Source organism: Passer domesticus, chromosome 2, assembly GCF_036417665.1.
Source record: "Passer domesticus isolate bPasDom1 chromosome 2, bPasDom1.hap1, whole genome shotgun sequence".
Classification (NCBI taxonomy): Eukaryota; Metazoa; Chordata; class Aves; order Passeriformes; family Passeridae; genus Passer; species Passer domesticus.
In genome coordinates this window covers 26,645,756-26,660,581 of record NC_087475.1, presented here as the reverse complement: position 1 = coordinate 26,660,581, position 14,826 = coordinate 26,645,756, and the positions used below count along the sequence as shown (strand labels likewise).

Genomic DNA, 14,826 nt, shown 5'->3' with positions numbered 1-14,826 from the left:
CCAGGTGGACAATTCAAGAAAGGTGGATTCCAAATCATCTGCTGTGTGCCGTATTTGAGAAGAGAGAAAAGCCTGACTCGTGTTCCAGGACAATCTACAGTGGAAGGATCTTAAGGTTTTTTTCCATCTGGACCAGTTCCTTTCAGCACAATGATGCACAAACGTGGCTTTTGTGCCAAACTAATACAAAATTTGGACTTTCTAAGAAGAGTCACTGAAAAGTCAAGCAAATGCCAACTGTTACTGAGCTCTATCGCTGCATCAGTGTTAAGCTTTGTCATGTTGTGCCTGAAACCACTCAGGAGGAGAAATATTTATTTCCAGGCTATAACTTAGAATGAAATTATATACACTACATCTTCATAACTGGGAATAAACAGTTAGATTTCAACCTAATTAATATTGACAACTTTCTCTAGCTATGAAATTTTGTTCATCCTCAAAGCAACCTGTTCAGTACTTCCTAGAAAAATGCTCTTATAGGCTGGCTACTTGGTTGGAAATATTACCTGAAATAAAAGTCAGCATACCACTTGATGGCTTGATCTGTGGACCAGGATTTGTCTTCCTTCTCTTCTAGACCCCAGTGTTTATTAGATGCAAGATTCAGAGCTTTCAAATTTGGTTAACATTTCACCATGAAGTACTTTTACAAAACATGTCTGAAATCTCAAGTTAAGTTGTTGATGTACTTTTGAAAAAAATATTTACATTTTTATCTTGTTAGGAAGAAAAATAGATCAGTTTTTCCTGCATTAAATAAGGAGAGACTCAGCAGTTCTCCCTGAAATAGGAGGCCTCTGAACCTAGCAGGACACTGCATCCTATGTATTTTTAAAAGCATAATGCACCATGCGATTTCTTAACCAGAATGAATAATGGAAAACAACAAGACTTTTGGTGGCTTAAAATTGAATACGGTTTGTCACCTTTAAATGGAAAACCAACACTTAAATGATTAACACTCAACATTATTAATTTACTGCAGACTTGCCAGTTAACAAAGAAAGATCACACAGTGCAATTTTCTTTTAAAAAACCTTTTAGACCTAAATGGGAACACCAGGCACCTGATAAACTGATCAGTCTAATGGAAGAAGTTAATGGATATATTTGGTTTTATCCCTATCTTATCATTTCCTAGTGTAAATGAAGCCTTTAAATGAGTATGGGTTTTGCTTTAGCATTTGAATAAAATGAAAATTAATACACCTCTATGTGCAGTGGAAACACACAACAACAAAGCTTTAATAGAATAGTCAAATACTGTTTCTAAATTCCTGTAGAGTATCACTTGAGGAAATCGGAATATTTGAAAAAAAACAACCAAGGAACTTCAGTCTGTCTCCAACCTACCTCACTTCACATCAAGATAACCTCCAGGAAAGATTTTATACAGCAGTGTTGCATATATTGCAGAAAATATTGAGTAGCATTACTCTAGAATATAAAAACCAGTTTTCAATCAATTCTATAATGTAGTTTACTAAAAGAGCATAAGTTAAAAGTAATGGAAAACACACGGTACTTGATTAAGAATACTGTTTGTTACTTAAATTATTTTCTATAATTTTTTCCTGTAAATAAGTAAATGTAATTTTATGTGCAAAATGAAGTTGTGTGGTAACATGTCTGTATGGGTACTGTGTTCTTCCTGAAATCCAGATACATCACCACATTTTTTTTTCAAAAACAGTTTCAATGCAATATCCTATCTAATTGCAGTCCATGCATTTTTTTTCTTCTTTGCATGAATAAAGGGAAAATCATCTTCCATATTTACACAGCTCCTTCAAACTACCTTCTCTAGGAGTTCATTCAGTAGAAACACAAAATTTCTTGATGTACAAAAGGGAGATGGTAAGTACAACATTCTTGTATTGTTTAGATAAAAGTCTCATATAAATACAAACCCATTCCTCTGAAACCTTTATTATGGGAAGTGCAAAATCAGTACAGAAACAAAGGCCTAAGCATTCTACATATCCTCAGAGCAGCAGAAGGAGGGACCAAACCTAACACCCTGAACTGCTTTGTGGAGGCTATCAGGGATACCTTCACCCTGATGGAGCCAATGTACTTTGGAGCCTGTAAAGGTTTTGAAGCAGAAGGAAGTTCTGTAAAATTGTATCACCAAATGAAGTAAAATCATAGTATTTCCATGCATTCAGCCTCTTCTGTAAGAATCTAGGAACACTGCTACCAACTCAGATGTCAGATCACATTGTTTTTTAATTTAGCTTCTTTAAATTCACAACATTGCAAAAGAAAAGAGAAATGGCTCTGGGTACCTCACACAGCAGAACTACAAGGAAATGTAGCAGACCTTCTCATGTATAGCTTATGAGTTTACTTTGGAAAGAACTTCAGCACTTAATCTGTGCAGGAGAAACAAAGCTTTCCTGGACTGGTACCAATTTCTATTAGTTTTGGAACAAGCTCCCACCCCCCAGCCCATGTTCCAGCCTTCTTTGAATTTCTTTTTGTTAACTTGCTTTTTTAGCTGGCTACACACACTCTGAAAATCATAGAATTACAGAATTGGTAGGGTTGGAAGGGATCACCCAATCCAACCCTTCTACCAAGGCAGTGTCACCTACAGCAGGTGACACAGGAATGTGTCCAGGTGGGTTTTGAATGTCTCCAGGGAGGGAAATTCCACAAGCCCCCTGGGCAGCCTGTCCCAGTGCTCTGCCACTGTCAACATAAAGAAGTTCTTTCCCATGTTGAGGTGTATTTTAGTTTAAGGCCCACTGCTCCTCATCCTGTCGCTGGACACTGCTGAAAAGAGCCTGGCATCATCCTCTTGACACCCACCTTCGATATATTTATGTGTATTGATGAGATCCCCTCTCAGTCTTCTCTTCTCCAGACTAACAGGCCCAGCTCCTGCAGTCTCTCATATGAGAGATGCTCCAAGCCCCCTTAGTCATTTTTGTGGTGCTCCACTGGACTCGCTCCAGTATGAGAAATGAGCGTGACTACAAACGTATTCAATAACCGAATCAAACACTCATTCTGTTTTCTTTATATACTTACATTTTATTACAGACTAATATGAAACCATCTCATATTCATACTAGAATTACTGTAATTACTTGTGAGCAAACTTAAACCAGTCTTGAATGTTTATATTTATTGCAAGCAGATTTGTATCTCCTGCTTATGTATTCTACATAAGGATCCAAAATGTGGCTGAATATAAACAAGTTATATTTGGTTGTCTACAGAAATAAAAGTTAAAAATAGCACTGAAAAGAAACTTTACAGTAATGTGTTCACACACTGACTCTTCAAATCAAATAAATTAAGTAGTATAGGATAATCTGAACATTAGATTTGAAGGCTGATTTACTTTCAAATAAATGCACCTAAAATTTTTCAATTAAAAAGAAGTGTCAGTATTTGGTGCTGATGACTACAGACATCTTTAATGTTTAAAGCACAGATAACTACCCCCAGCCCCATACAGCAACTTTCGCAGATTCTACTTTACACTGGATCATGAAAGAACTTCTAAAATGCAAAGTGTACATAGCACAAAATTTATGTCCAAGACAATGCAGATTGAAATCCTGTGAATTTTCATAAGGTAAAAAATTAAAGCTATATAAACTGATTTTTTGATTATTCTGCAAAGTAGAATCATGTATGTTTTCACTTTTGTAATATTTTCACAAATTTCCATTAAAGCTTTTTTAACAGAGACAGCAGCATGAGCACAAGGTCCCACTGGCTTCCAAAACAAAAGTAGTGCAGTTCCTCAATTACGCTATTTTTTTCCCCTCTTATTTTTGCAAGCCAGTTGGTTCAAGACACACAAGCTAATGCAAGCAAGAAAGTAAACTGTAAGCTTTTACATTAAGTGGCTGAACAATTATTGTACATGGTAAAACAAAAAAGATCTTTTGCCACAAGCCACTGCAGGAATATATGAGCTTCTGTGGCCAGAAAGCTTGAAATACTTTCTAAGTCTTCACATACATTTGGTTAGCGCTTACCAGTTTCAAGACATTTATAGAAGCAGTTATGGAGACATTATGCTGTTAAAGCTGCAACAATTTAAATGAGGCAAGTTAGAAGGTTACATAGATTTTTAGAATTTTCCTTTCTTTTTGTTCTTCATACATAAAAATCAGTCTCCTTTCAGTGTCCCACCCATAATGAAACACTCTAGTGCATTTTGATCTAATTTCTACTTTTTCATCTTTTTTATCTTTTGCAGTAAAACTCCCAAGTTAACACCTGCTGCAGTGGACTGGGTTTACATGGCAATAGTAACAGGGACTGAAGCAAAAACACATCAAGTGAAGCCAAGTTGATGTTTTATGTTCATTTCATTAAACAGTCTCTTTTAACAAACCAACAGCACCAACTTTTAAAGGTAAAAGTATTGCTAAATCAAAGCAGAAACTTCCACTTAAATTCAAGTATTCTTTCTCCTCCAAAAAATGTCATGTTTAATTAAAATTTCTCAAACATATACAGGTGTTTCAGCCTGAAAAATGTTGTCAACAATACCTCAGTGCAGGGCTACATGAAGTTTGCAATGAACTGCTTTGTTAGTAGGCAGAACAGGAATGCAGCATTTTCAAAAATATCAAGCAAAAATTTCCTTATTTAAGGCTAAAAGATAGAACTCACAAAGTAAAAAAGCAGGAGGCTTTATAGAGTAAAAAAGCTAGCAGTTATAATACAGCACTGCAAGTACAGTGCTCTAATTGCCGCTACCACAAATCCCAACAAAATATCAATAACTTGGGTGAGACTCATAGAGCAACAGACCTGTATTCTAATTTGACATTCATTAGAATTTCAACATTCAGCCACAACTCCACTCTAAGCTAAATTTAAGTGGCCAAAACTTATAGTTATAAAAAAAGCCTTCAAAACATATACTTAAAAAAAATAGAAATGGTGTGTTAACAAATGTATGCGTAAAACAGATTTATAAATAGCTACAGTATGAAAAATATTTCAGTGCAAAGGCAATTTTAAGATTTCTAAAAAATACATTACAAATAATTTGTTAACTACACACAAGAAATTTGTCACTGCTACTGGTATAAAATGTATACCCATATTAACTTCTTAAAAATATATACACCAGTGTTTTATGTAGGGGACGGTTCTAACTGACCAACATTCAAGTCTGCAATGGCAAATATATGTACACACACCCACACATGTGTATGTATTTCAAAATGCTACTGCTATAAGGATGTTCTTTGAAACTTAAAAGTGCTATACATTAAATGATAAAAAACCTTTGTCTGTGGTGCTCACTGTTAGACTTTGTAAAATTCTGTTATCTTTGGTATACTGAAGATTTCATATCTCATTTTACAATCTCTGCTTACCCAGGGCATTTTAATAATAAATCACTGTTTAATATGAAAACTACTCAGACTACTGTGAGGGACATTTTCTAGTAAGTTGATTCTTTTTTTAAATTAAAAAGTGAAGTAGTAAATAAACTTATTTTGCCTCTGTTTTTTCTTGTTAAAACACAAAAAGGGAAATATTTTTCTCTGCCACCCTTGTCCACATGAAAGACAACTAACAATGTCTTGGCCAGGTCTTTCAATAAATGCTGCAGGTCTGATTCCTGTGATTTTGTTTTCACATTGAAATACATTTTTAGGTAATGTCCTCATAGAGGTATTGAATGAGGATGGCCATTAACCAGCTGTAACCATCAAGCTGAAATTGACTGAAATCGGATTACTGCTTCAGATATTTTTGCACCCCAAAATAAAACACTGGACTAAAGAAACAACACAAGGATGCAGCTAATAGTTGAATTACTGCAAGGTAACATAAATGTAGCAGAGAAAACAGAAGTGCAAGTTGGCTGTCATTCTTAAAGGAATTCAAACAGAATCCTTGCAGTCAAACTAGTTTCTCTATCCCAAATGTGGTTCAACTGTTAGTCAACAGTTGTGTGCCACCTCGTGGTTTGCCTGCAAAAGCTAACAGTTGTGTGCTCTGTAATACATCTACCAAGCCCACTAGCCAGTACCTAATCATACACACACAAAAAAAAAATCAAAATTAAAAGTATGAATCAGGATAGCAAAAGATAATCACCCAGAGAAACAGCTTTTCTTGTTTTAAGAAAAAAACCCAGCAAACTGTGTCAAAAAAAGCTTAATACTTTCTGCTATATATATATTTTACAATCATAGGGACAGGAAGTGAGAACACCAGGTAATGTGCATCTTTGACAAATTCAAAGATGTTTTAGGCAAAATGCTTACATTCAGTTTATAAGTAAATACCAACACTGGTGATATTTACCTGTTTAACAGCCAACTTGACTTCATATTTTGTGTGCATACTCTACACAAGGATTGTTTTGCCTATCTTTCTACAGGGGAAAACTAACTGAAACCATACATAGCCCTGATTTGGCCACTTACAAGGAAGTGAACATTAGAGAGTGTTTCTTGAAAGCAGATTTGCACAGAGGAAACACCAGTTTGTTCTATAGAAAGAGCAAAGAAAGAAAAAAGTACAGGGGAAAATCAGAAACAGCATTTGTTAAATATGCTTTAGGAGAATTTCATTTGAGATAACTGAGACAATTGCTCCTGGCTGAAAATTAAAACTGTTGATCTCAAAATGTAGGTCACTGACTGAAGCTGCACTTCAAGTAACAAAGAAAATCACTAAAGATGACAGAAGTAGTAAATACACAGAAGTCTTGACACAGGATGAAGAGAATTTTTAGTGCTACCAGTCTCACAGTACCAGACTGTGCAGATTGTTCATTGCTCCAGTAGTTCAAAACATAAAAAGAGGCCTATTGGCCTGGAAGGGTTCATACTTCTAGCTCTTGATCCTGTTTTCTCAACACTACCTCAGACAGCAAAAGCCACATATAGTTTAATATGTCTCTGTGTCATGTCTGTTTCCTGAAAAAATAAATAAACAAAACCACAGTTTTTAAAGGCTTGACTTGGTGTTCTGTCATATGGACGTTTCCAAACCTGACCCACTGCAGTGGTAGCCTGCACTGGAACGCCAATGCTTATTTGAATAGCCAAAGACAGATGGAAGTACTGAATAATCAATGCCTCTCCACTGCGTAAACATCACTTTTTTAGAATGAGAATTAGACCTTCTTGCTGGGGAATTGCTGCAGTCACTGCTCCTGTATCTTGGGCTTTTCAGACAGGCAAGAGGTGTGAATTCAGAGATGTGCTCCCGACAGTGCCTCGATGCCTTCTGTTAAAGGGAAAAAACGAAACAAATACACAGTAAATATACAATCATGGAACCAGAAGTATGTAACTGTTTTCTTTCATAGGACCACTGTCCCCTTGGTATAATAATACCTTTCCCTAGATCACAACTCTAGATATTTGTTTCATGTGGAAGTATAATCCCTTGTGTTGCTTTGCAATCAACCAGTTTCAACACGATTAGTTTTATACTACGACCTACAGAACCAGGCATGATTTTACACTTAACTTCTAAACCTGATAACGGGCTCTTCAGAGAAGAGATGAAGACACAGAGGCCTGCCTTCAAATGAAAGTGTTTTAAATCAAGGTTAAGTTTAATTCTGGAATTTTTCCCAGTACAACTTCTTATGTGGAATTTTAAGACAGGACAGATTCAAGTACTTTGCCCAGTAGTTCCAAAGAGAGGAAATTTTTTACAGTCAGTTTGTTCTAACAAATGAAAAGAGTTCCAGAGTTTAATGCACTTGCTCTGTACTTCTAAGCAGTACTGAATTTTAGACTTGCTTAGGTTGCATCGATACAGGCAATTTATACTGTACATCTCAGTATTATCTTGGTCTAATTGCCCATTAAAATTTATCTTTTTCACATAATCACTCCACACTCCGGCAGAATCGGCACTTCTACTCAGGAAATGCTCAGGACCACAGAATAGCATAGCTGCATGACAGGAGCCTGGACGTGTGCACAAACTGAAATAAAATTAGCACAGCCCTTTCCCCAATGAGGTAATGAAATTCTTTTCACTAAATGCACATATAATTTCCAGGTATAGAGGTATGGAGGTTTTGTGATGGTATCTAACATATAAATGCATTATAAACATGGTTCAAAGCAATGTTATTCATCAATCTCTCCATGAATGCTATATATAGATCAGTTAATCCTATATTCTTAATCATCCCTTTCTTCCCTGTTGTCAGAACACAGTATCAAAAGGACAAAATCACAAAATAAATATTAATGATGTATCTTATAGAACTTTGGCTGCAATGTAACATGACACTTTAATGCCAATCACAAGCTTGAAACACTACTCTTGCATAACCTAGAGTAATCTGAAAGCTCTCTTAAGACAGTCTTGGAAAGGTCACAAAACTATCCTAAACTGCTCACCACAGTGAGGCCTGGGTTCTTTTAAACACATATAGACCAAATAGCAACATTATTACATAAAAATCAGGTAACACATTAGCAGATCTGCTTTGGAAATGTAAGAGAGATAAGCCATACAGTTTAGTAACTAATTTTCCTATTCTTTCAACTAGAAAGTGAAACATTTTAGTTACCATAGATGGTTCTAAAAATAAAATGCTTTTTTCTACACATGGCTCTGAGACAACAGCCTTTACCAAGCCTGAAGCTAGTCAAGGAAGTTGGTGTTTTCAACTACTACTTGTGCAACAGCCATTAAAAGCAAATCAGCTGCTTTAGCTACCTTCAGCTACTTTAGTCGTACAGCACACAGAGCACATGATATTTGTCCTTTTCAAACACTGCTAACTTTTCACCTTTACTTAGTTCCTCGTGTGCTGCTTTTGGGGTCAGGAGAGCATGAAGCGACTGGAACAGTCATGGCATCCAGATGGGAATCATTAGAGTAAAGAGTGTACCTTCTTACTTGTTTGTGTCATCAGTGGCATACAAGGATACCATAAAGCAGAGAATTTCATTCTGCTGTTATGTTTGGGAAATTTAGTTTACCAATGCTGCTGCTGTCTCAGATATTCAGTTAAACTATCACACTTCTCTCTTCATCTGAGGCAGTAACACAGCAATGCCCTGGTCTGTACAGAACACAGCCCCAGTCTTCTGACCCAAGGTCCTATTCACAAGTAACTCACTATGATTATCTCCACATGTTACCATCTGCATTTGGTCTATATACGTATTCAAGAACATGAACAATGATAGAGAAACTGCTCCTGGGTAAGAATTACCTCTGACTTTATGTATTCTACACTGTGGTGTAATGTGAGTGCACACTGCAATAATGACTGCAGCTCTTATAGAAGAAATGTCATACAACACCTATACATAATACAATGTACTTATAGGACATGAATACAGGTGTATCCATTTATTGGTTTTCTTTACATGATTAACTTTCTGAGACAAAAAGATCTTACCTGTGGCATGGAACATCTCTTGCAAAAACTAGGCTCTCCAAGTAACACATAATGATTTTGTATCAACACTGATAAAGCACATCAAAAACTCTGGAGGAAACAGTTGATTTGTAAATAGCACCAATAGAAATTAATCCAAATTGGCAACACGTACAGTACTGTTACCTAGCTTTGATCTAATTATGGCTCGGAAGGTGAAAGATTTCCTTCAAGAAGTGGCCCATCGCAGTTCGCCAGTGCATTTTGGCCTGTTTTATGTCTCATACTCTTCTGCAAGGATGAGGAAAAACAGTGAGACTCTTGATGAATACAAGAAATGTGAATGAATTGTACCATTTGGTAACTGTTATAGCAAAGTCTTGTAAAAGTGATGGATTTTCTGACAGACTTAAAAAGGAAAGGTTATCCAGTGTAAAACAAGGTTTCTATTTCTGGATCCTGAGATTAATCATTTCAGGGTGTTTTTAATTCCATTTCAAACTCTGTTTAAAAATTACTCTCAAAAGCACTAAACTAAGTACTGTGTGTCCTGCCCCTCTAACAATAACCTGCACTGAATGGGAGAGGTGCCTGTGGTACGAGGAGGCCAAATTGATCCTACATTAAGGAGTGGGCATCACATTTCCGTACTCCCCGGAACAGCTGGCACACCAAACAGAGTGCCCCACACGGAGGTGATGGGGAGGTGCTCATGAAGGCTGACTTACAGCTTCATCATTACACTATGGGCAGAGGGGGCCGGGGAAACTTCTTCCACTGCATTTAAATATTGCAACAGCAAGATCCATTGCCTTGTCCCCTCAGAGGAGGAGCCTGATACGTGACAAGGCAGCAGTTTGCTGGTGAACTGAGCACCCAGGGCAGTTCAACAGCAGTTAAGCCCATTGAGGAACAGAAGAATGATGAATCCCCAGAGAAGCTTCCCCAGGCAGAAGGACCACTTTGGGTTTCTCCAGGTGCAGCAAAGGGTAAAGATCTCATAACATGGCTGATGACCCAAGCTTGTGACTGAGCGAAAGAAAAGTAAAAAATCATCAGTCAAAAACAAAGAGAAAAAGAAAAATATTTCTTTAAAAGGGATGAAAGTACAGAAGTCATTTACAGCTTAGAAACTAAACACCTGGTATTTCAGCTACCAAATACTTTGAATTGCTGAAACACTGTCAAAGTGAAAATTATAAAAAAGGAAATAGGATAATTTAAATTGAATTTATATTTTCCCTAACAGAGTGGCTAAAATTCTGCTATTAATGAAAGAAGAATAAAGAAAAAATAATCAAAGTAGATTGGCTATATTAAAAAAAATACCCTATTGCTTTTTAAAAGTAAAAGCTGAAAGAAACCTTGCAGCTGCACAGTCACCAGTTAAAACACAAAATTCAGTTTGTGTCATTGAGCCAGAGTTACAGAGACTACATATATAAGAAATAAGCAGATTTTGACCAAAATTACCAAAGGCAACAGATTCCTCCAAAGCTTTTGCAGATGTTTTAGCCCAAGAAAGACAACAGTTCCTATGTATATATATTACTATCAATACCAATATACATGAACATATATATACATATACTTGTATGCACATATATGTATCTGTATACACATATATGTCTGTGTATATATATATATATATATATCTCACAGAAAAGCTCTCTGAAAAAAAACCCAGAGCTATATGTGGAATGTTAAAACATCCAAATGTTAATGATAGTAAACAATCGCTCACCACACACTGGAGTGACCCTCAAATAACTGAAACATTTGGAAGTATAAGAACTGCTTCAAAGGCTTTATGCATTCTTATTGCCTGAGTAGAACTAATTTAGTAACCTGGGAAATGCTCACTAGTCCTATGTTTATCTTTTCAATTTTTCCCAAAGCTCTTTTGTTATAAAGAAAGCAATATCACTTTTAGGAATGCAGAACATTTAAAAGTACTTATTTATAAGCTCAGTTCAAACCAATCCTAAAACACTTGAGACAATTTTGGTCAGAATTGTCAATAATGAAAAAAAACTGTATTTTCCCTCTGATTTACATAATTACAGTAAATTTTACTGACTATATATTTTTGAGGGAGAACAAAGGAGGAAATACATTTTTTAATCTCAACAACTTAAGAAAGAAAGATATAAAATCTCCAATGGAAACCAACAGTCTCTGAACATTAAGTAAAAAAACGTTTTCTTGCAGACTGTAGGGAAAACAAGATTTACTAGCATTTCTTCTACTTTTATACTAAATGTCATAAACTTTAAGACCTGGAATTGTTTTCTTTCTAGAAAGAGCACAGAATTTCATAAAAAGGAACATAAGGAAAGCTCAGTTTCAAAATGCATGCTTGAAAAAGAAAAAAGCTGCAGAAGAGAAGCAGATTGAGAGAAGATACATTAATATATTCCAAAGACTGCTTAAGTGGTTGCCAGTACCACATTTTCAGTATTTCAGATCAGATGCTAGCAACATCAGCCTAATCAGAATTATCATTGTTTGTGTGGCCACTATCCTACTTATTCAGGTACAATGGAAACACAACATGCATTCATCTACAGACAGACCAATGATCAAATGGGGATATGAGAACCATAGATTCCTGAGGCAGAAACATTCTGTAAAATGTAGCAAGAACAGTGACAAAAATTGATAGTGACAGTGATGGACTGTGACAACAATTCATACAATCTCTGAGATACACAGAAGGAAAAAACTGTACTAAATTATATTCCTCAAAATATAGTTGACATAAATCACAAATGGAGATAATGAGTATAGTAAATAACTTCTGATGATAATCTTTATGAAGTCCTTTGAATGAAATGGCCAAGCATGCAGAAAGGCAGAAAAAAGTCACCTTTTGCTCCATTAGAAACTTAGACTGCTTGAAGTCTGAGAAAGCATAAAGATGGTGGACTGCTCAACAGAAAGGCACTGATGTTTAGTCTGATTTCCCCAGAAGATTGTAGGAAGCAACCGAGCACATCATTTATGTTTAAAGCAAGGTAGCAGTTATTTAGACAAAGTGGATTGGAAGACAGGAAGAAACAAAGAGAGGGAAGAAGAAACACAAGCGATATAACTGGTTAAAAGTCACAGATCTTTGACTAAATATTAAAAAATGAATATTGTCAGGGTTGAGGCCAAAACAACACTGCTTTACTACTGATTCATTTTCCAGTACTAATATACAATGTCTGTAAGAAATGTTACAAAACCTTTGGTAGGGGTTTTTTATTTACTAGCTTGTTTCTTTATCTTAAATCTTGCTCATTCTGTCTCTTTAGACTTTCAAATTAACTATTCAGAATCTATACTGAGGTCAACTCTTTCCACAAGTGGTACACAAGGCAAAGAGACATCTAAGATCTCCAAATGGAAAAAAAACCATTAAATACTGTTCTGCCTGGGAATGCTTTCCTGCTGTTCTTTATTCTTTCTTGAAGTAAGGGAATATTATACCTGTACGTTCTAGGAATACAAAACAGTGGCAGAGGGTTTTACATTTGCCACAGGGATATTTTATTTTCATTGGTAGAAAAGTTCCTTTATTCCTTTTCTCTTAATGCAAAGAACCTTCTCAATTCAAGATCAAAATGCTACCTAATCCCTTTTGTTGCTGGTAACTCATTCTTTTAACCTATTGGTGGCAGCTCATGGGCTGAAAAGGGCAAGGGCAGCAACATTAAGTTTGAAGTTCAGCACACCTCTACCGTCCTTCACATTCTAACATATACAATATATAAAAGTTTACTGGGGTTAAAATACGGGAAACATTTTTTATTCATGTCCCCAGCATAGCACCATGGTTCCCACAGAACCTGGCTTCCTCTCCAGCCTTAGAAGAGCTGGACTGTATTTACACAGTCATTTCTCCTTTTGGACTGATCAGATGAAAGGAGAGAATGGATTTTAAAATCCTCTTCCCATGGGCACAGCAAGGCACATTTATATACAAATAATGGATCAGAACAGGCAAAATGCAAGTCAAAATATAAAAGAGGAAAAAATTATTAATAGGCTATAAGTAAGATTTAATACATGTGTTTTTGAAACAGGCATCAGCATGTTATCAGATGTAAGTGCCTCTTATCTACCCCACTGCCCTTCTTATCTCCCCAAATCAGAAATCATGGTGAGCCATGTAGCTGTCTCCCACCATCCTCATCAGCTGATTTCCCTGTGGTGGCTGGTATGGAGGCACAAGTGTTGCCCCAGGATTCAGGTTAACTCCACCATGTGAATAACAGGCAGCATCTTTCACCATATTGCCCAGACACCACAGATGGGGAACTTCTGCTTTAATCTCATCTCTGACCTTGGCCTAGGTGATTAGACACTTGTAATATAAAAAATACCTAACTTCACAATGAAAAAGATTATCTACCTGGATTCTTTCTGTTGCTGTAGGCCACAACTCCCTGCATAAGACCTTCTTCAGAACATCTGGAAGAAGGCTTACAGTTATGAGCAGAATTATACCCAGCCACGCGGGACCACTGGACAGCATTTGCATGAACACGTAATACATCCTCTGATAATTGAGAAAAGGCCTGAGAGGAAAAAAGATAAAATAATTATTATACTTCAATACACAAAAGGCTGACAGTATTAAATAAAAAAAATATGCCAGTGGTGAAATACTTCAGGTTCAGTTTCCCAGTTTGTGGGAGTTCATCCATCCCAGTCTTCTCAAAGGGAGCTGCTGCTAACCATGCACCATCTGGAGATAACTACCCTCCTTTTGTCTTCCAGACTGCAGGAAATATCATGCTGTCCCCTCCCTGCCACAGTGTCTCTCCCTTGCAAAGATAAATTAAGTTCATTCTTAACATGTTTATGCTCTTCCATGTACCCTTATCTTGCTCCAGGTATTTTCCATCTTTCTTCTTAGTGTCCCACCCACCATTCCCCTGGTCTTCGCTAAGGCACACTCCTTTGTGTGTGTCCTCAGACTAATGTTTGTTGTTAACCACACTTATTTTCATACTTCTCAGGCTCCCATAAGTATCTCTAATACTTTCATGTTATGCTCCCCATCCTGTTCACCACATGCTTATCTAACCACACTATTAATATGCTCTCTCCCTGTATCCCATGCAGTTGAATGATCATTAAAATGCCACTACTATATGGTCATTAAAATGCCACTACTGTGTGGTACTGGGAACCAGAGACCATAATCACTGAGAGCCAAGATCAAGGGACAGTTTGCAGCAACACTGCAGTGTAAAACCAGTAGGGCAGTTTCCTGACAGTTTTCAAAATTTGATAGTATTTGCATACTAAAAAGGTAACTAAGCTGAAATACATTTTTATATACACACAGTCACATCTTTAATACACAGCAAGGCTGGTTGGAAAACTATTGGGAAAATGTCACTTCTGCAAACTGATACTGAAGAAACTGAGATCTGATATTACTAGAAAAAAGAAGAGGCAGCTAAATACCCACG

At 36.5% G+C, this 14,826-nt stretch overlaps 1 protein-coding gene across 6 annotated transcripts in view; it reads right to left on the bottom strand.

Annotated features, from left to right (window-relative positions):
* Window positions 1-3,016: 3,016 nt before the first annotated feature.
* The window catches only part of ATP11A (ATPase phospholipid transporting 11A), a 119,401-nt gene continuing 107,591 nt past the window's right edge, over window positions 3,017-14,826 (bottom strand). For 4 of the 6 annotated variants that reach the window (XM_064407835.1, XM_064407834.1, XM_064407836.1 and 1 more), the window contains 2 exons: window positions 13,758-13,923; window positions 3,017-7,230 (listed from right to left, as the gene is read on the bottom strand). In XM_064407835.1, coding sequence (XP_064263905.1) covers window positions 6,973-7,230; window positions 13,758-13,923 — 424 coding nt within the window. In that variant the 3' untranslated portion in view covers window positions 3,017-6,972. Of the gene's footprint in view, window positions 7,231-9,533; window positions 9,650-13,757; window positions 13,924-14,826 lie in introns of all 6 variants that reach the window. The other 2 variants (XM_064407838.1, XM_064407839.1) reach the window with 2 other exon arrangements.